Below are 20295 nucleotides of genomic sequence, written 5' to 3'. Positions count from 1 at the left end.
GATCCGTCCTCGGGAGCGTTTCCGTGTGGACGTGGAGCAAAACACATACGTTTTAAAGTGGAAAGAGGCAATGACGTCGCCTGACATGGTAGCGCACACAAAGGCAATGAGAGTTCTGTGGGTGTTCACACTGTCCCGAGACACGATTGACACGTGGTGGCGTGTTGGCCGCGCCGTCACCTTTCCCCAAAGCTGACTGACAGCCAATCAGATAATGTGCTCCTCGTCACCGACGTGTCAACCTTTCCCTCTCTGTCCTCATCCCGGCCTAATCCGCTAATCTGTTTAACTAGAGCTGCTTCTGAAGTGGACAAAAGCCTAATCTAATTCCTATTTAGCACTAATTAAGAGATTTCTGACCTTCCACCTTATTATGATAACCATCAGGCTTTAGGAAACCGTCCAACAGACGAGCCGCTGGAGACTCTGTGTGCGACAGCAGCGCTCAGATAACATGTAGAGACACTGGAGGAAGAAATGAGAGGTTTCTCCATCTGCCTCAGAGACACACACGCGCACACGCGCGCACACACACACACACACACACACACACACAATCCACCTTAAGCCTTTTACTGTCCAGAATGTCAGCAGCCATCTACAGCACCGCCGCCTGTCACACACAGGGAGAGAGAGAACGTGTGAGTGTGGGTGTGTGTGAAGTGTGTATGTGAGAAAGAAAAAGCAACAGAGGGAGAGACAATGTGAGGGACGAAGGGAGGGGTGTCCTTGAGAGAGGACAGAGGTGTTCAGCTGGATCTAATGAGACGGAGGAAACAACTGGAGCACACGCACACACACACGCACACGCACACGCACACACACGCACACACGCACACTGTTGCATCGATAACATTCCTCCCGAGGAAGCAAAAAAAACAATTCTGGGATAAATTCACATGAATCCAAAATCCGCCTGACTAAATCCGTTTGTCCCGTCCGACCCTCCACAGGCCTTTTATTTTGGCGGTAGAGGACGGGCGAGAGCGGGTCGGGCCTCCACATCATTATCATCGGCCCCCTCCGATGCGCCAGCACAAGATGAAAGGAAAAGCCTCTCATCTTCTCCCGTCACTGAGGCAGCGCAGAGCGGCGCTCTAACGGGCATCTTGGTCCTGCGATAATCCTCCCATTGATCCACTTCACAGGGTTCGGTCTGCGCCGAGGCTTCTGGGTGGAGGGTTAAAGATGCCGAGGAATGTCAGTTTGAGCACAATTGATGAAGCCACGTGTTGGCCGAGCCGCACTTTACAGCGCCCCTTTCTTTGGCTTTCTCGCGACTTGTTTTCAAGGTCGTTGCTTGTGTGAGCAGCGTTAATGTTTCATGAGGTCTGCTGGCATCGGCATGGATTCCACCCGGATCATCATTTAGGCTTTTGTAAAGGAGGCAAAAATAGGTTCCGCATTTAGCACAAGCAATTAAAAAGCACATCCGCTGCAACATGTAGGCTTGGTACGAGGGGGAAATTAATTCACCTTGTTTTCAACTTCCTTCCTTCCCTTTGAAGTCCAGAAAGGGGGGTTGTGGGTGTAGTGGGGGGGGGGACTGGATGGGAGAAGGAGACGGTGGAGGGTGAGGAAGAAGAGAGGGAACAATAGACCAGTGAGCCATTACCTCAGCGCCCGCTGGCCTCCCCCTTCTCAACATGTCCATCTACTGCTGGCCTCCCCCTTCTCAACATGTCCATCTACTGCTGGCCTCCCCCTTCTCAACATCTCCATCTACTGCTGGCCTCCCCCTTCTCAACATCTCCATCTACTGCTGGCCTCCCCCTTCTCAACATCTCCATCTACTGCTGGTCTCCCCCATTCTCAACATCTCCATCTACTGCTGGTCTCCCCCTTCTCAACATCTCCATCTACTGCTGGTCTCCCCCATTCTCAACATGTCCATATACTGCTGGTCTCCCCCATTCTCAACATCTCCATCTACTGCTGGCCTCCCCCTTCTCAACATCTCCATCTACTGCTTGCCTCCCCCTTCTCAACATCTCCATCTACTGCTGGTCTCCCCCTTCTCAACATGTCCATCTACTGCTGGCCTCCCCCTTCTCAACATCTCCATCTACTGCTGGCCTCCCCCTTCTCAACATCTCCATCTACTGCTGGCCTCCCCCTTCTCAACATCTCCATCTACTGGCGGCCCGACGATCCGGATGGTTTTGCCGAATGTAAAATCTGTTGATGTCTGTTGTTGGGATTTGGGACTAATTATTGCATGTCAGAGGTCCCCTATGCTAAGCTAAGCTAACCCGGTGCTGGCTGTAGCATCGATGTTCACTTTGAAAGGAAATTAGAATTTCCTGAAAAGAACGGTTGTGCTGAAAATATACAATATCAAATTCAATTTTGAAAGGTTTGGGTCAAATTGAGGCCGGCGCCAACCGGCGCGTGAGGAAATAAAGGCGGAACGTTGTTCAGGTGGTGGAGTCATTCGGTCAGCGTGCAGGACGCCATTTGTTTTTCCCACAGCCACCTGTGAACGTGTTGGATTAATGTGTGTTGGAGACTAATCGTATGTGTGCTTTGCCTCATAAACACACACGCACACACACACCTACCCACACGCCTCCGCCTAAACCACACAATTTCTCCGAGCTTGGCAAAATGCATTGATAAGCAAGTGTGCGCATGAACACACACACACACACACTGCAGTGTGAAATTGGGTCAGCGGTGGAGAGTGGGCTTTAATGCCGAGCACATACGCTCTCTAAAACCCATCTGCATATTCATGTGGGTGGCATCAGAATGACACACGCACAGATACGTGCACGCACGCGGATAAGTACACGGGTGTACACGGAGGCCTAAACTTATCCGTCCCACACGCGCCCACATGCACAGATACATGCAAATGCACAAACAGACAACAAAGCACAAAGAAAACCCTGAATCTCACGTATAACTGTCGAGGAGCCACGGGGGGCGGGTACGTTCTACTCATTCCAATTCTGCGGCTAAAAATGAGCTTCTTCCTCTCGCGGCTGTACCTTGTCAATCATTTCTCTCATTTCTCCCTGTCTTCCTCCCTCCCCCCTCACACAAAGGTGCGTGTCCGCGCTCTCTCAGCAGCGCCCATATTACACAACTCCTGAGCGAGGCGACAAACATCGACAAACCCTCGAGGAGTGATGAAGTGTCCAGGTGACAACATGGACATCAAAAGAATCACCAAGAAGTATTCTCGCTGAGTCTGGAGGACAGTTGGAGGAAGAAGCAGACTGGAATGAAGGTGGAGATGACGGGTGGAGGAATGGAAGTAAAGCGGGAGGAGGGAGACGGGGAACAACATTTTTCTCTGACAAAGCATTTTCCTGCTTATTTGCAGAAGGAGGGAGGAGAGGGGGCCCAAGCTGGAACGTGAGAAACCGAAAGGATGTAACAAAGGATTCAGAGCTAGTAAGCAGAGAGCTGGAAGGCCGCGAGGGGCCGGGCGAGGGGGGGAGGAGGGGGGGGGGGGGAGAAGGCGAGGGGGGGAGGGGGGGGGGAGGAGAAGGCGAGGGGGGGGGGGTCTTTTGAAGAAAGAGATGGTAGGCAAAGGAGAAGGGAGGAGACAGAGAAATGAGACACAGAGAGAGAAGGGGCGAGTGTGTATGTGTGCGCGTGTGTGTGTGTGTGTGTGTGTGTGTGTGTGTGTGTGTGTGTGTGTGTGTGTGTGTGTGTGTGTGTGTGAGTGTGTGTGTGTCTCATGTGTTTGGGGACCTACACCGTCAGGCCTGAGCATGTGATTTATTTCAGAATACTAATGTCTCTTTGATGTCCTCTGTTTAAAAGGAGGATCGGGGGCACGAACGCGCACAAACGCGCACGAATGCATGAAGGTCTCTGCATACAAGGGAGCACACGGCCGCACACCTGCAGCACACACGCCTACATTAATGTTGTTGTGTCCCCTTGACTGACTGCTGAGCAGGATTCATTTATGCACACACACACACACACACTCACACACACTTCGGGGCGTCTAATCTACTTTAACTATCTTCAAATCCACAGAGATCCAATTACAAAGATAGAGGGATATTTGTTTTCTCTGCGCATCCTAAAAGACTAATTAAATTTTCATGTAAAGATGAAATTATTTGATACAACACAAACGTCTTTTCATTTTCATAATCGTAATGTAATATATCTTAATTGGGGATCCTGTTTCTGTCTACCTCAGCTGTCTTTCCAGGCCTATTATCCTGCACAGCCATTAAATCCACATGCACACATTCACACACACTTACCTTGCTTCCTTGTATCATTTCACCATAATTTGAACGCAGGGTCGTGTGTACTACAAAGTATCCCAGAATGCACCAGGCAGAAAGCCTGGCACACTCTTGGCATTCTTTCAATCAGCTTTGTTTACCACATAATTCCATACGTGTTGTGTCTTCAATACTAATATTCTATATATTCTAAATTAAAAAGAAAAAACCTTGAATGAGAATGTGTTCAAACCTTTGTCTGGTGCTGTACATGATACTGCAAGTTTCACTGAACAGGATGACCAGTCCACAGCCGTGCAGCCTCTGCTAGGCCTTACAAAGCAAGGGGCAGCAGGGCAGAGTCAGGGGACGTCAAAGCCCTTAAAGTGCATCCTTTGGGGATTATGTCTGTGCACGAAATTTACTTGTATGTCTTTTAACGCGAGTTTGGAAGTTCGATTACCGGCTCGTCCGCATGGTGAAGTGTCCTTGAACGAGACACTGGAGCCCAAGCGGCTCCCTTGCAACTTTACACCTGCCCACTGCTCTTTTGGAGGGTTAAAATAAGAGGTATATTTGTGTGGTATGCCAATATTTATATATCGCCACGGTTTGGGTTCTTTTCCTGTTTTATTTTGTAGTTTCTTGCCTCTTGTGTCCCTGGGTAACTTCACTTCCTGCCTTGTCCTGTCGTCCCCTGTGATTGTCTGCTGTGTCTGATCGTTTCCACCTGTGTCCAATCACCTGCACCCCCAGTGCATCTAAGCCGTGTGTGTCTGTTGTCATTGGTCGCGTCATTGTTAATCGTCAGAGCGTTTCTGGTCCATGTCTGTGTTTCTGCCCCTCGGCCTTTTTTGCTTTTGAACATTTGGACTATTAAAGTCTTCTTTTGTTTCTCGAAGTCTGCGTTTTGAGTCCTGCGTTCCCTGGAACCCCGTGACACACATGACACATTTGCCATTTTGGTTTTGGCATCTTGCTGCAGAGCGACACTTAAAACTAATCAGCTTGTAAGAAAGCGCTCTTCCCTCCTACTGCCGGCCTTGTTAACGCTGTTGTGTGTTCACTTTTGTACATCACGTTTTGAAAGTTAGTGACCTCACGGTGGATTTTCAGGCAAACTGAGTTGTCTCCTCTGATTTCAGCCCCTCGTTTGTGACATTTCCCTCAATGAACCCCGGCTGCTATATTCATTTACAGTACAATCTGTACAATTGGTTGCTTGTCAAACTGTGTGTGTCTTCTTTGATTCACTGCAATCCAATACGAATAGGCCGCTCTGGAAAGAAGCTGAAGTCCTTCTTTAGATTGTGTGTAAGAGCTGGATGCGGTTTATTTTCTTATTAGCGCCTCCTGTGCTCACACTTCTCTCACATTTTGTCTGCTGGGAAGCCCCTTGACTCACAACGTCGTCCTCTATGGTTTCCAATAGGCGACATTTAGATTGGATTGTGGAATAGTGAGTCTGTTATATTTGTGCAACTGTAAATGTGGAATAGTAATTAGCAGTTGTTGTGTATCGGTCCAGCCGGCTCTGGAAATCCTCTTTAACTGCATTCAAGCTTTTTAATGTAATGGTGCTCCGCTGCTTCCTCATGTTTCCACCATAGAGTTCTTTCGACACTTCGACTGTACAGAAAGTGATGGAATCGGATGAAGCAGAGGTGGTCTGACCTGCTTCGACACCAGCAGCAAGAGGCCCCTCATAAACCGGGTAGCATGTGCTATGCGTGCGTGATTTAAATATTAGTTTAAAGCTTTAGGAGAGCCCAAAACAGCTGCTGCTCAGCACCTGTCAGCAGGAGGCGCAAGAGACCGAAACAGCTGCAAAAGTCGCGTTTACATCCACTCCCAAGTAACAAACAATCACATTAAAATGTGTAACCCCTCCCTTATTTACTCTGCAGACCCTCGTGTGCTCCAGCCTCTCTGCAGAAGGCGCTGCGCTCCGTCCCCCGCGCAGACAGCGCCCCCTGGCGGGGAGCCCGGAGCTCCGCACCCGCCGCCTCTTGTTTCGATTAGTGATGGGAAGTTCGGATCTTTTTACCGACTCGGTTCTTTGAATCTCGTTCAGTAAAATGAACGAATCTTTTTTCGAGTCATTCGTTCATGTCGGGGGGGGGTGGGGGGTGGTAAGGTGAACGAACGAATCTCTCTTCGAGTCATTTGTTGACGGGGGGTAAGATATTACCGACTGTTCAGTAAAATGAACGAATCTTTTTGTGAGAGGACTCGTTACTCTCGAGTCCTTGTAAGGATTCGTTCAAAATGAACGAATCGTTCACGAACGACACATCACTAGTTTCGATTAGTTCGGGGAAGTGAGGGCGTCATGGTCAACGAGGAGCTCCAGCGGCGCCTCAACGACGGCGGGTACAAGAACGGGCTGAAGGCCGGACAGTGTCTGGCCCTGCTGGCGGGGGGTCTGCTGCCCTTCACCCAGCAGCGCGCCACAGCCTTCCACGCGGACCTGCTCAACCGGAACGCGCGGCTGAAGAAGCCGTGCCAGACGCCTGCGTGCCGCCCTGAAGGCAACAAGGTCGCTCCGCAAACCTGCGCTTTATCACCAATGACCGTGGTGTTGTACCAGTATGCTCACTGCGGTGTGTGTGTGTGTGTGTGTGTGTGTGTGTGTGTGTGTGTGCGTGTGTGCGCGTGTGTGTGTGCGCGTGTGTGTGTGTGTGTGTGTGCGCGTGTGTGTGTGTGTGCGTGCGTGCGTGCGTGCGCGCGCGCGTGTAGTTTTTCCCAAAATGCAAAGCGTGTGCAGAGTGGCAGACGGAGATCCTGAGACATCGCAGGCAGCCAGATGCCACATTGAACTGGGACAACTGTGTCCCTCCCAAGTGGAGGAGCGACTACTGGGAACTGGCGAAGGTAATGACGTCACCGGTCTACATCCGCTGTGACTGGCAGGCGAGCTCGGTGGGCAAACAGCTGATGAAGTATCCGAGGTGATAACCAGCAGCCATTGCTTGATGGACCCTGGTCCTCTCTGCAGGCCTTCATGCCTCGGGGTCAAGGCAAAGGGAAGCGGGCGGAGCACTGCGATGCCGCGGCGCTGCTCAACCTCATCAACCACTGCGACTGTTTCCAGTCTGTGGACTCGGCGTGCGTGAGAGAGGTAAACAAACATGTGTCTCAAAAGAGCATCAGTCACAGTCAAGTCGTATACGCCTCATACACCAGGAGGATACAGATCTAAGATAGATATGTATATATATATATATATATATATATATATATATATATATATATATATATATATATATATATATATATACTATATATATATATATATATATATTATACAGACATCAGGAAAAGAGTTTATTACCAAGTACACACACATGTGAATAGTGCATAACAACACACAGTGTGTTGTAACAGTGTAACAATATGAGACATACTGGAAAACATAAAAAAAATACATAAAATATGGTAAACAACCAGAGGTTTTCATTTACACTCATCAAATATCAGGGAGTGAAACTAAAATAATCCACCCTACGACACGTACGTGAACACTAGAAACAGACTAAAAACACCAGAAAAATCTAACTGGACATTTGACATCATTTAAACTTTTGTTTGACGAGTAAACAAACTCCAAAAGAATAATGTGCATATTGGATTCAGTTTCCAACCTTGTGGTTATACTATTATGGAAGATATATGGGTACTTTATTAATCCCCTGGGGGGAATTTGTGTGTAGCCGTAGAAATACAGTAATTACAATGAAAAATGCACAATAAATACACAGTACAATAGAATAGCAGAGCAGAACAAAATGAAATAAAAGTATGAGCAGTGTGGTGGAATATGTAATAAATTAAATTAAGCAGTATTGCAATTATAGTTGCACACAATTGACAGTTTGACTCTTCAGTTCTGAATAAACGGGGCGTGTTTCTTTCCCCAGGTGATCCGTTTTAGGAACGAGTTGATGCATTCCTGCAAGTTACAAGTCGGGGACAATTGGATGAGACACTTCAGCGCAAGCCTGACAAAGCTTGTGCAGCAGCTAAGGGGCGAACCACAGATCGCAACAGCTGGAAAGCAAATCGAGGAGGTGTGTGTGTGTGTGTGTGTGTGTGTGTGTGTGTTGTTATCTCAAATTAATAGCTTCTTCTCTATGGAAACATCCGATCACATCTTGAAATCAATTGTTCTCCTGGTCTGCGAGCTCTCAAACCCGAGCTGCATTAGCATCACTTAGCATCACTTAGCATCACTGTTTTGTGCGTTTGTCCAGATGCTGAGCGTTGATTTGGCAATATGCGTCTCTGGCTTGGACAGAATGGATTCCGCCGCCCCGGATGGATTAGAGTCCGATTCGGTCTCCCATTGGGAGATCAGCGGCGTCTTGATTGGCCAATGGGAGGCTGAGTTGCTTCAGGAGAGCCTGCAGGAGTCGCTGCACGCTGCAGACGATGATGCAACGACAAGGGTGCGAACAACGGATTAGTCTGTGTGCACTTCGACACCATGCATGTAAAGAAAGGCCACACGTGACTTTGACCGGCCGTCTCTTCCTCTTTCTTTAGGACCCGGAGCAGCTGAAGACGCTGGGCGGTTTCCTGCAGGCCAACAGAGATCTGAGCTTGAGGTTTTCTGCAGAGCTCCAAGCCATCAACTCACTGCGTGCCAGAGAATAATACAGGGGAAGATGTGAAAGGGAGAAGGACCACATTGTGCAATATGTCTTGTATTTACTCGGTTGAGTCAAACGTAAAACAGGTAGAGGGATTTGTGACGTTATACTATGTGCTTGTAATGGTGTCACGGTAATGGTTTCTGGTTTGACAACACTACTGTTGTGTACACCGGGTGGCGCTGTTCTAATGTCTCTGGTACGTAGGGATTGAAATGTTGTTGTCGGCGTTTGACCCCGAGGGAGCAAAGGCCTTCTACTGCTTTTATTCTGCTTCTGCACACGTTTAGTTCATGGGTCGATTTTACAGGGTTCCACGGCGAAGAAGATGAGCAGACTCTCATTTAATAACACTTGTCTTTGAATGATTTGTCTAATGCAACAAAATAACAACACTACGATGTCAAACCAGCTCAGTGCTCAGCTCATTTTACAACAAGTGTATTTAGAATAAAATGTACTACGAGTGGAGAGTCGGCATGTCAACTTTTCTAAATGTGCTATTTGATTAAAAATGAAAAAAAAAAAATTGTGTTGTGCTTGAATTCATGTCACATGCTTTATCTTGTTAAATTAACTACTAATGAATGAATACTAATTAAGTATCTGCCCTTGAAAACAGCTCTGCTGGGTGTGTGACATATGGAACATGTGCTGAATCTACTGACACAAACCCCGTTTGTCTGCACCACATCCTGTTAGTGTGATAAATCTGCCGCTTTGCAACTGACAGCACATCATCTTTTTGCGTAATGGAGAGTGACTGATTGGAAGGGGTCATCAGCGGTTCACCGTGGTGGGCGGTGGAACAAGACGCTAATTTTCAAACCCCCCTGAAAAAGTAGACCAAGATAGAAGAAGAAATGCTTCCACTTTTGCTCATCATTCGACCGCGACAAAGTGCACCGTGTGCACGGTGCATCTGCAAAAGGTGTGAAAACCAGAGGTGCTTTTCCTGTTCCGCGCTCCTTCAGCCGCTCGCCTGCCGCTGCTGCTCACACGTTGGAAGGCAGCGACATGGACAGGGAGGGGATGCTGGTCCGCTCCATCTACTACGGGCGAATAGGGAGCGACGCCACGGAGAGGCTGCTGGAGAGATTTGGACACGACGGCAGCTTCCTGCTGAGAGACAGCGAGACCGTGGAGGGGGCGTACTGCCTGTGTGTGAGGTGGGCACCGCTTTAAGCGTCTTCAGCTAATATCACGACTTTGATCACGAGATGTGCAGGTGAGACGAGAAGCGTGCTGACGTCCTCGTAACAGGACAGAACTTTGACATACCCGCTGGGCGGAGGGTCCCTGCTCCCCACAGCTACGGCTAACGGGGTTTTTGGAGGTTTCTTGTTGTGAGGGTCCCTCACAGCTGGAGGTGTACAGATGGGTCCTCTGGAGCAGGTTTGCGTTTTTGAGCGACACAAAATCCCTTTAATGAAATGAATATGATAAAAAATGGACATTAACATGACGGGATGAGTGGACGTGGACATTTGAGCTTCTGTATTTGTACATACGTGCACACGTATACGAGTGTTGTGAGCCGCAGGCTTTCCTGTTGTTATTTCTGTTCTTCTAAAGTTGAGCAGGCCAGACTGACCCATATTCACAGAATCATTCTATTTTAAACCTCGAAAGACAAACCGAGGCAACAGCTTATGAAAACAGTTCTAAAATGATTGTACGGAGTGATGTCATCCATCATGGTTTTGTGCGTCGGGTCCAGTTGTTCCGTCACTGAGGGCCCCTCGTGTTTTGCAGGAAAGCGCCGTTCGTACACACATACAGGCTGATCCGCTCGACCGAGGGCTGGTTCCTCCAGGTGGGTGAGCATTGCATGTGTCCACACACACACGCACACACACACGCACACGCACACGCACACACACACGCAGGGTTGTTTGTCATGGTTTTGTGTCATCGGCAGGACCCGGGGGTCAGAATGCAGAGTTTTGGGACTCTTGAAAGACTGATAGAGAATTACAGGCGGAGTTGCGGCTCTGATGTCGGCGTAGCCCCCCTCACACAACCGCTGGACAAAACGCAGCTGCAATACAGCAGCTTTGGACGAGGTATGGCACGCACACCTGTTCCCCTGCAACAACATCTGGTCCACGCAAACCAGCCTCACACACATCGTGACCCAAGTGTGTGTTTCTGGGCTGTAACACGTCCTGTGCAGCTCCCATTCTATCCTAATAAATGCTCCGTGGTTTCCTCCACAGAGTTTTTGTACATGGAAATGTGAATCCGCAGCAGCTCAGTCGCCCATCATCAGTCGGAATACCAAGATGGCGGAAACCAGCATTTGGTGGGAAAGAAAAGGCTCTTTGCACTGGTCACATGTCTCTTCCTCCTCAGTGTCAGTCAGAAATATATATTATATATAGATATAATTATGCTCACATTGTTACAATGTCAGGCCACTTTGCACAAAGTACTCAACGTCGTTTCTCAACGCGTGTGGGAACAAAACCAACAGATGCAAACATATCGCACACAATCTCTCTTCTGTGGTGTTTTGTGTCATGTGAGAAGATATTCTTTGTTTTTCGTCTGCTCGGGAGGCGAGTACAGTGATTCATGTGATGCGTGCGGTTTGTCGTGGATCTCATCTGTTTGAAGCCACTAGCAGAACAACACAGGAAATGTAGAAATGCCGGAAAGGCGGGTCACAAACCATCAGCTCATCCTGAGACTTCATTCGTTCAACGGCAGGTTCTCCTCAGTCCTGCTCGCCACCCGGCCTCATTTACAGGCCGTGTTAAGTGTTTAGTGCTTTGAGTCCTCGGCCACTATTCCAGCCTACGTCTGACAATACAAATAAACGTTGATGTTTCTCTCTGACCTCATGGGAAGTACTTTTTGGCAACGAAGATGTTAGATTCATGGTGCTGCGACAGGCCGATCTGACCTCATCTGATCTGATCTGACCTTCATCTGACCTCACCGCTGCCGTCTACGCTTCCCCTTTGCTGTTCTGCCGTCGCCTGTCAATCCATCACATTGTGAGCTGATGTGTGCTTGAAATCTCTCCTCCTGGATTTGAAAATCATCTCTGAGTCTCAACGAGACTAAATTTGCTTTGATTTTGGTGTATTTATGGAACGGCGTGAACGAGGTGCACTTATACGCCACTGCCCAACATGTCAAACTTGAATGGGTTTAATATTGTTTCGTTTACGCTTTGTTTCATGCGTTTGTAACCCCAGAGCAGAACACACACAATAAAGAGGGATTTTCAATTTCAATCCAGGTTCGATGAGGAGACTGCTGAGTAAAAAAGTGTCCTTCCACCCTTCTGTGCACAACCAGAGTCAAGTCGAAGGGACTCACTGTGACGTCCGATGTGAGGGTCCTCTTGGTGGTGGATGGATGGAGATGATGAAGATGTGGCAGAGCGGACAGTCTGGTTCCAGTGATGGAGCTATCAAACCAGCCAGGATATTAAATGTTCAAAGGTTTTATCATCTTCCCCGAAACTCGCGACATTGAATGGCTCATGGCTCAATATTCAAACTTTTTCGATGAATCATTTCTTTTCTGCTCTCTCTTCACTTACTTCAGTAAAACAAAGAGGGTCTTTATAGAGACAGATGATCACTTAAATAAATCTCCGTGCACGGAGTGACAGAGATTGACTATTAAGGGAAAGATGAACTCTTTTCCCTGTTAAACAGGAAAATGTTACGACTCATCTAATTTACTTATTGATGCATTTTTTGAATCGTTGTAATAATGTTGTGTTTTGCTCCGTGGAGGAGAGAGGACGCGCCGGGATGCATGTTGAAGTGCCCCTGAGCAGGGCACTCGACCCCCAGCGGCTCACCGGGCAAAAGCCGCGGGTTCCAAAGTCGCTTTGGATGAGAGCGTCAGCTAAATGACACGTCATCCTTCTTTAGGCTCAAAGCGAGTGAACCATGAACCACTGAATGAAAACACTTCAAATACGCATTTGGTATTTTACTAGATTACTTTATTATTTAACTTTATTACACACATTTAATATAAGCACAATAAATCCATGCTTCAATACCAGCTAACAAGCCAGTTCAGCCAGAAGACTCATCACTGAATAATGTTCCACTTGTTTAAATTAACGATATATTAAAGTCCACAAGACGACGACTAAACATCTGTGCAGACTTCTGCTTATCGCTGAACGGACGGAGGACACTCTTCACAGTGAAACCTTTTCCTCAGACAGTTGGACTTATGTCTTTTCAGGCTTCTGCTCCGTCTCCAACACCTTAGTGATCTCCGGCTCAGCCGGCGCCGCAGGGTGCCAGAGCTGCACACAACGCAAAAACACACGAAACGTCGGCGCCGTTTGCCGTCTTTGTGCTCGGGCGGTGAAGTGCGTGCGGTACTTACGTTGAACGTGTCCCCCTTCTCCAGGATACCCTTGTATTTGAGCGGGGGGCGAGGGATCGGAGGGAACAGGACGCTACACACCCTGAAAAGCACACACACAGAATGAGCTCATTCCATTTCTGTTAAACAACCAATAGTTGAGCCAATGAAGAGGAACCGCCGCAGAAAGGAAAAGAAAAACATAAGCACATCCTTCCTCAATGTTCATTACCTTTCAGCTTGTGTTTTTACCCTGTTTGGCTATTGGACACGTGGGCGTTACTGTAGGGTGGAAGATTTGCATTGACTTCTTACTTCTCGTTTCTCTCTAACTCCCCCTGTTCTGTTGACATCTCGGTTACAGCGACAAATACCTCTGATGGCGTAGCAGCAGCAGCCCGGCCAGGAGGATCATGGGTATTCCGAGCGAAATCGAGAAGATCACCAGCGTGTTGAGTCTGTAAACCAACGGTTCCACCTCTACCAACGGACACACAGAGAAAGATAATACACACTCCCCCAAACCTGCGCTTAAAGGACGGAATCAAGCAACACTCACTTATGGGGTCGCTCCAGACGCTCCAGTGGGACGATTCTTGGCAGTCGATGGTCTTCCTTGTCCTCAGCCTCACGCTGTAGTTGTAGGTGGGGTCTGCATTGGTCTCTGTGTAGGACAGCGTCCCGTGCACCACTTTGGGACTTTCCTGTTTGTGGACGATAGAGTTAAACTCGCAGTGGTTGACACGGTTTAGCCTGTTCGGGTCTATGTGCAACAGAAGACAATGCAGTAAAGGGTACACTACAACTCTACAGCATTCACACGCGCCTACCTGGTCCCCCAGGTCCAGCTGGTATTGAAGGCAGTCGTCATTACAGACTGTGCGACGTTGGGGCAGATCCCACGTCACCAACAGGCTTCCATCTCTAAACGAGGCGGTGATATTTTGGGGTGGCGGCAGAACCTCTGTGGCACAAACAACCCAAATAGAATGGAAAACATGAACGAGAGTTCAGTGGCTAAAACCAACCCGGGCATTCGGCTCGCTGACGTTCTGAGGGATTTATCTGCTCTCAGGGACTTTTGCTCACAGATCTTCCTCTGGTACGTTTGGGGGATTTGTAGGTTGAGCTTATTTTGCTTCCATGGGCCGCTGGGTGATACGTTCAGTGTGCCAACAGGACTTATCTTCTCTGCCAGCTAATGTTAGTATGCAGTCCGCCGGGGGACGAGGCTCCAGATCTAAAGCAATCTGGCACATTGTCAGTTTGACTTGCGCAGCTTTGTCTCAGATTGTGATCTCGTAATCTATAGCGTGCCCCTGGACGGGGAAACAACGCCTTAAAACAATGACCAGATTGTGGCTGAATAATACAGCATTCAGGGGACGTGTAACTTCTCTTCAAACTGGACTACAGTTTTTGCTCCCTAGTGAGAAGGGCTTTGACCAGACGCCAGCCATCAAGGAGCTCAATGCCTTCTACTGCTGAGGTGTAGCCACAGATATTACACCTGACCTTGGGTAAGTTGTGTGCGTTGTCCTCAACAGTCAAGATATGAGAGACATTAGTGAGTCACATTAATATACAAGTGCGTATTTAATAGTGATCCATAGTGGCATTGCTTGTTGTGGATTATTTGGGGGAGTTTCTAATGAACCTTTTCTAATCAAAGGGCCACCTGCTCAACCAGCGACTTCCAACGGACGCCATCAGGATAACCAACTACTGAAAGACAGTGTTTATCATTACCAAGAAAGTCCATGCTGTATTCTGAGGCGTAGACCGTCCAATTGCCATGCAGGGTTATGTTAAAGTGGAGGATCACGTACAACATCTCATTGTGGTGCAGAGTGAAAGACAAGGATCCGACTCTCTCCTCAGACGAAAGGTCCGTATGGTTAACCTCGGCATCGCCGTCGCAGATTCTGGGAAAGAAATAAGTTACACGCTGAAAACAACTCATACATTTGGAAGAACCCGATTTGCAAACATACATTAATTCTCAGACACCCTTTTTTTAAAGTACGGCGCGTGGGTACAGTATAAATTAAGAAAATAATAAAGACCTGATATGAACAAAGAGCTGAGCGTCCTCGTGTAAAGTGTGGAATGACCACAAGCAGTTGAGTACATTTGTTGGGTGAAACAGGCAGCGAAAGTTATCGTTCACTTCAGCCATCTCGACATTTTCCTTCCCCGAAGAAAACTTTGGTTCAATCTGACAAGGAACAGAATACAGAAATGAAACATGAATGCGTGTGTATTTAGAGCAGAACATGTTCACTGAGTCCACGTTGAAAGAACATTTGCATTCTCACGTTTCCCGGATCCCTGCTTTCCATATCACAGACATCTGGATCATCGGCTTCCGTCTCTGTTAAAAGACGACACGTTATCTAGAGTTATAACACAAAGGAAAACTCAAACGGATTTATTTTGTGGGGGGAAATGCAACAGCGCCCTGATGAACGCCAGAGGGCCAAAAATGTTGAATCTAACACAGCGTACCGAAGCAGAGCGGGAAGAGTTTTCACTCACCACCACGTTGTGAGACACACAGAACCAGCAGGCAGGCCCACAGCTCCGGATGAGCAGGAAGCAGCTTCATACCTACGGGCGTTCACACACACACAAAGACATAAAACACCACTGAGAAGCTGAGAAGAAGTCATTTCCCGGCTCTTTACTTCCCCTTTTAAAATGCTTAAATTAAGTGGCTGACGTCTCAGGCGGAAATAATCACACACAAAACCGCTTTCTGCGTAGGAATCTTGATTCTCCTCAAGCTTCATGGTAAAAGAGAGTTTAAACAACATTTCCACTGCCCAACGTTACTTTTGCACAAAACAGATGCTGTTCTTCGTTTTGTTCACAAAACGAAAGGAGCAAATGTTAAACCCCCGACTGGGTAGAAGCTTTCTTCTGAATACAAAATACGGTTTGATTAACGTTGGGTACATATTGTCGAGTATCAATATTGTAAAACAACAACGACGGCGAGCTGTCACCTCCCGCTGTGTCGCAGCGGGTCGCTGCTGTGGCTCTTCTCTCCTCCGCGCGTCACCACAACTCGATCGAGTTTAAAAATAAAAAAGCATTTAATTACTAACAAAAGAAAATATAGTTACAAAGTGACATACGGTATACGAAATAGAGGATCTTCCTTTCCCAGTCGAAAGTCTACAAAGTTGTGGCTGCGAAAGATTCGGTCCCTTCTTCTTCTTCTTTTTCTTCTTCGTCTTCTCCTTTTTTTCTCTTATTCTTACTCTTTTCTCTTATTCTTCTTCTTCGCTTTTAATTGGTATCCATTGCGCATTACCGACACCTTCTGGAAGGGAGTGTGGCCTGAAATGACAGTTCTACTGTACCCTTTCATGTGCTGTGTCACTTTTGTCTTTGCTAGATATTTAAATATTCTCCTATAGACTATATGCTGGGAATTAAGTTTCATCAGTTGTGTGAACTCAGACCTAATCTTTTCTTTCTGCAAAACGTCTCTGAGCCTCTCCTTGTAAGGATTGTAGTGTGGACAATGGATTAGGACATGTTCTATTGTTTCCCGTTCACTGCAATGCTGACAGGGGCATGTTGGATGTGTCCCCAGTATTCTATACAGTGTAGTATTGCTGTTAATTCTCCTCTGAATAGTGATCATGTATTCTTTTGCAAAATTGGGTATAACAAATGCTACTCCTACTCTTCCATTGATTGTTTAGGATGCATCAGTGTGAATTATTGAGTGGTGTTATTAGTTATTTGCGACCAGCTACATTTACCCATTTTGGTTGCAGAAAGTGACGGTCAACTTCTGCCTCCTTAACGTACCATGGTGGAACTGCCGGGATAAGTGTGGGACTGAGTAGTAAATGATCAAACTGGATTCCCTTCACTGCGTCTTCTATGATCTACCCTGAGCTATTCTGCTGACTGACACTATATAGTATATATATATATATATATATATATATATATATATATATATATAGTCTATAGTGGCCCTGAAGCGTCCCGTGTAAATTGTTTAAATAGACTTCCTGTGCGCTCCCCACTCTCTTCCCCTCAAACACCTAACAAGGTTGAGTACTTTTTTGAATTTTTCAATAACCTTTAATATGCGTTGTTTCCAGGTAAGCCTTTTAACAAACCAGAGTCCTAAATATTTGAAATAATCAGTTTTTTCTATTGTTCCCCCATGCCGTTTTATGATCTCCTGATCTTGTTTTCTCTTCCAAAAAAGGATATATATTTAAAATCTGAACAGCTGATAACAGCTGGTAACTTTCTCTTTGCTAGAACATCTTCAGAATATTAAATTGGTTGAACTGGACCTTTGTTTAGGATGACTTTCATTCAGCTATACCTGTAGCACAAGTTAAAAAAGCCACATTATGTGGTTATTTCTCCATTTGTCGTTTTAACCACCATAGGTAGACTCTTGTATTGACAGCGCAAAAAAGATTTCCTGAAAGGCGTCCAACAAATTATTTTACGTAATTATCAGTAAAAACAACAAACACAGATTACAAGAAAAAATGCCAGTTCCCTGACCGGGAATCGAACCCGGGCCGCGGCGGTGAGAGCGCCGAATCCTAACCACTAGACCACCAGGGACACCACGTGCCGGTGCACTGAACTGGTTCATATTATACTAACAAAAACCACGGGATTAAGATTTATTAACTTCACTTCTTGCGTAACTATTCGGGGTGAGTTTTCGATTACTGGAACTTTTACGACTCTTTGCTGCAAACTGGCGAGTCGTTACCACTCGACGGTTCAAGTACACTTCCGCCTCCATCGGCTCCTTTGTCTGAGTTTGACTACATCCTTTTCCTTTCTACGTCCACGTGGGAAATCGAACCTCAGCGCGTGAAACGCACCGTTTAATGGGTTGAGTTAAATGCACGGATATAAGAATAGCGAGTTCGGGAATTGATAACGAAAGCAGCTGGTCGCCGCTATTACGGGCACGAGGAGAAGGATTTCAGGTACTTTCCTAAGGAAATACTGCGGTCCGCCACTAATTCACACAATGTCCGCTTCCACCGACCGACTCTACTAACCGCGTTTCTTTATGTCTCTATTTGCCAGATTCAACATGTCAGCCAGAGGGAAGGTGAGAAGTCAAAAGACGGCCATTCACGAGGCTCTGTGCGCAGACTACCCTCTAATCCTCAACAAAGTCCTCGAGAAGGGCCTGATCACCCCGCGCGAGTACAGGAACCTCAAGAGCATCAACAAAGAAAGCGTAGAGGGACACGTCATTGAGCTGGTGGACAAGCTCCTGGACAAAGGAGAAGACACCTGCGCAGCCTTCCTGAGCCTTCTGCAGACTGATGACGACATTGTAAAGACTTACCCCGCACTGCGGACGCTGCAGTTGGACGATAGAGGCACTTTACACGCGCCTGTCCAAGATACTTCAGTTGGCCACAGTGGTGCGTGTGTGATTGGAGCTCTGACACATGACTCATATTCAGCCTAATTTATGTTTCACTTTCACAAACTGGACTCCTTAAACACATCAACAGTAGAGTAAAACTAACCCGCCTCACGGCGTGTAATTCTGTTCCCTTCTGATTTCCTCAGATGTTCGGCCTCCACCGAGCAAGAAGCTAAAGAAGGTACAGTATTAACCCAATATTGAAATAAAAAATGTTTGTTATTCTCTGTTCGAGAGACACATGACTTGCTTATTATGCTGTTTTAACATAACAGTATTGGCTGTGCAATACAATATAAATTCAAACCAGTAAAGAAAGGCAGATGTACCTCTTCAGTAAAAGTCACTGAGCGGAACGTATTGAAATGCCAGTTTCTTGATACTCTGTTTGTGCCACACATTGTGTCTGGTTCTTCTGTTTTCAGGACGAGCGGTATGAATTGAACAGCCAGCCCAGCGGCCTCTGCGTGATCATTAACAACAAGAATTTCAGCAAACCGAGACGCGGAAGCGACAAAGATGCTGGTGTGTAACACTGGGGACAGATTTACACAACTCTGTTCATTGGTGGTTGAACTGTAACTCTGTTTTTTCTTTGTCATGAAATTTTCCTGCAGAAAGTTTGGGCGAGGTGTTCACCTGGCTGGGCTTCAGGGCGCTGATGTGTAAAGACCAAACCAAGGACCAGATGGAGCGAGCCCTGAAATGCTTTGCTTCTCAGAGCGACCTCGCTCAGCTGCAGGAGTTCAACGTCAAGGAGTGGACCGGCAGCGAATTCACGGCTCTGCAAGAGGCCCCTCGGCATGGCGATGCCCTCATCTGCTGTATTCTCAGTCACGGACGGAAGGGCGTAGTCCTCGGTATTGACGACCAGCCTCTTTCCATCAAACAAATAATTGGAACTTTCCTGCCGCCTGCTAACACAACCCTCACCGGAAAGCCCAAAGTGTTCCTCATCCAGGCCTGTCAGGGAGGGCAAGCACAGCATGGAGTGTTTGAAGAGCTGCAGGCAGATGATTCTCCCTCGCCAACCATCCCAAAGGAGGCTGATGTTCTGGTTGCCGTCGCCACTGTTGAAGATTATTTAGCTTTCAGACACATCACTGACGGGAGCTGGTTCATCCAATCTGTGTGTGAGCAACTAAAGGACGGCTGTCCGAGGTAAATGTCAAACTCGGAAATGAATAAATAGTTATATGATAGTGAAGTATGTTGTATATCTCATGATATGATTGATTAAATAAAATGTATACTGAACCCTTGACTTAATCATAATGTGCCCTGATAGAGATAATAGTATGATTTTTCATATTGTTTTAGGGGTGAAGACATTACCACCATCCTCCAACGCGTGAACTGTGAAGTGGGCAAGAAAGAGCGCGACAGTGCACCTGGGGCAGGGAAGCAGATGCCTGAAGTTAGGTTCACTCTAAGGAAGAAACTTGTCTTGTCTCCACATCCTAATTGCTTTGTCGCCAAATGATACAAACTCAGTGTACTTGACTCATTTAATGATCTTTAATTCGTTCAGGGAAGAGGCTTTCTTAAAATGTACTATTTTTTTACCCAAAGTACTCAATCTTTTGTACAATGTCTTGTATTTTCAACTTTAACCATTTGTTTTTATGATATATTATATATTTGTCACAGATTT

At 46.9% G+C, this 20295-nt stretch overlaps 4 protein-coding genes and 1 non-coding gene across 12 annotated transcripts; 3 read left to right on the top strand and 2 right to left on the bottom strand.

Annotated features, from left to right (window-relative positions):
- Window positions 1-6495: 6495 nt before the first annotated feature.
- LOC120816325 (uncharacterized protein CXorf38 homolog) lies at window positions 6496-9258 on the top strand. The gene is made up of 6 exons (XM_040171866.2): window positions 6496-6738; window positions 6939-7073; window positions 7198-7320; window positions 8120-8269; window positions 8453-8647; window positions 8745-9258. The coding sequence occupies exons 1-6, from the start codon at window positions 6532-6534 to the stop codon at window positions 8853-8855; spliced, it is 921 nt and encodes a 306-aa protein (XP_040027800.2). The 5' UTR covers window positions 6496-6531; the 3' UTR covers window positions 8856-9258.
- Window positions 9259-9585: 327 nt separating this feature from the next.
- On the top strand, window positions 9586-12096 carry LOC120816327 (SH2 domain-containing protein 1A-like). The gene is made up of 4 exons (XM_040171869.2): window positions 9586-10020; window positions 10607-10667; window positions 10773-10917; window positions 11071-12096. The coding sequence occupies exons 1-4, from the start codon at window positions 9869-9871 to the stop codon at window positions 11091-11093; spliced, it is 381 nt and encodes a 126-aa protein (XP_040027803.1). The 5' UTR covers window positions 9586-9868; the 3' UTR covers window positions 11094-12096.
- Window positions 12097-12799: 703 nt separating this feature from the next.
- On the bottom strand, window positions 12800-18646 carry LOC120816324 (interleukin-5 receptor subunit alpha). 8 transcript variants are annotated; one of them, XM_078098564.1, is made up of 10 exons: window positions 18558-18646; window positions 15707-15808; window positions 15517-15572; window positions 15265-15416; window positions 14948-15123; window positions 14029-14162; window positions 13758-13902; window positions 13573-13678; window positions 13220-13301; window positions 12800-13136 (listed from the first exon to the last, which is right to left on the bottom strand). In XM_078098564.1, the coding sequence occupies exons 3-10, from the start codon at window positions 15538-15540 to the stop codon at window positions 13059-13061; spliced, it is 897 nt and encodes a 298-aa protein (XP_077954690.1). In that variant the 5' UTR covers window positions 15541-15572; window positions 15707-15808; window positions 18558-18646; the 3' UTR covers window positions 12800-13058. The 8 variants fall into 8 exon arrangements, with proteins under 8 accessions (XP_077954690.1, XP_040027799.2, XP_040027798.2 ...); XM_040171865.2 differs by lacking the exon at window positions 18558-18646 and adding an exon at window positions 16339-16498 and having other exon boundaries at window positions 15737-15808; XM_040171864.2 differs by lacking the exon at window positions 18558-18646 and adding an exon at window positions 16207-16494 and having other exon boundaries at window positions 15737-15808.
- trnae-cuc (transfer RNA glutamic acid (anticodon CUC)) lies at window positions 17738-17809 on the bottom strand. The gene has a single exon. It is a non-coding gene; the product is annotated as a tRNA-Glu (tRNA).
- On the top strand, window positions 17783-20292 carry LOC120816322 (caspase-3). Its single transcript, XM_040171862.2, has 6 exons — window positions 17783-18186; window positions 18290-18636; window positions 18788-18822; window positions 19067-19166; window positions 19259-19802; window positions 19962-20292. The coding sequence occupies exons 2-6, from the start codon at window positions 18297-18299 to the stop codon at window positions 20122-20124; spliced, it is 1182 nt and encodes a 393-aa protein (XP_040027796.2). The 5' UTR covers window positions 17783-18186; window positions 18290-18296; the 3' UTR covers window positions 20125-20292.
- Window positions 20293-20295: the final 3 nt, after the last annotated feature.

This window comes from Gasterosteus aculeatus, chromosome 3, assembly GCF_964276395.1.
Source record: "Gasterosteus aculeatus chromosome 3, fGasAcu3.hap1.1, whole genome shotgun sequence".
NCBI lineage: Eukaryota > Metazoa > Chordata > Actinopteri > Perciformes > Gasterosteidae > Gasterosteus > Gasterosteus aculeatus.
Note: the sequence above shows the minus strand (reverse complement) of the source record. Positions and strands in the feature narration are given on the sequence as shown.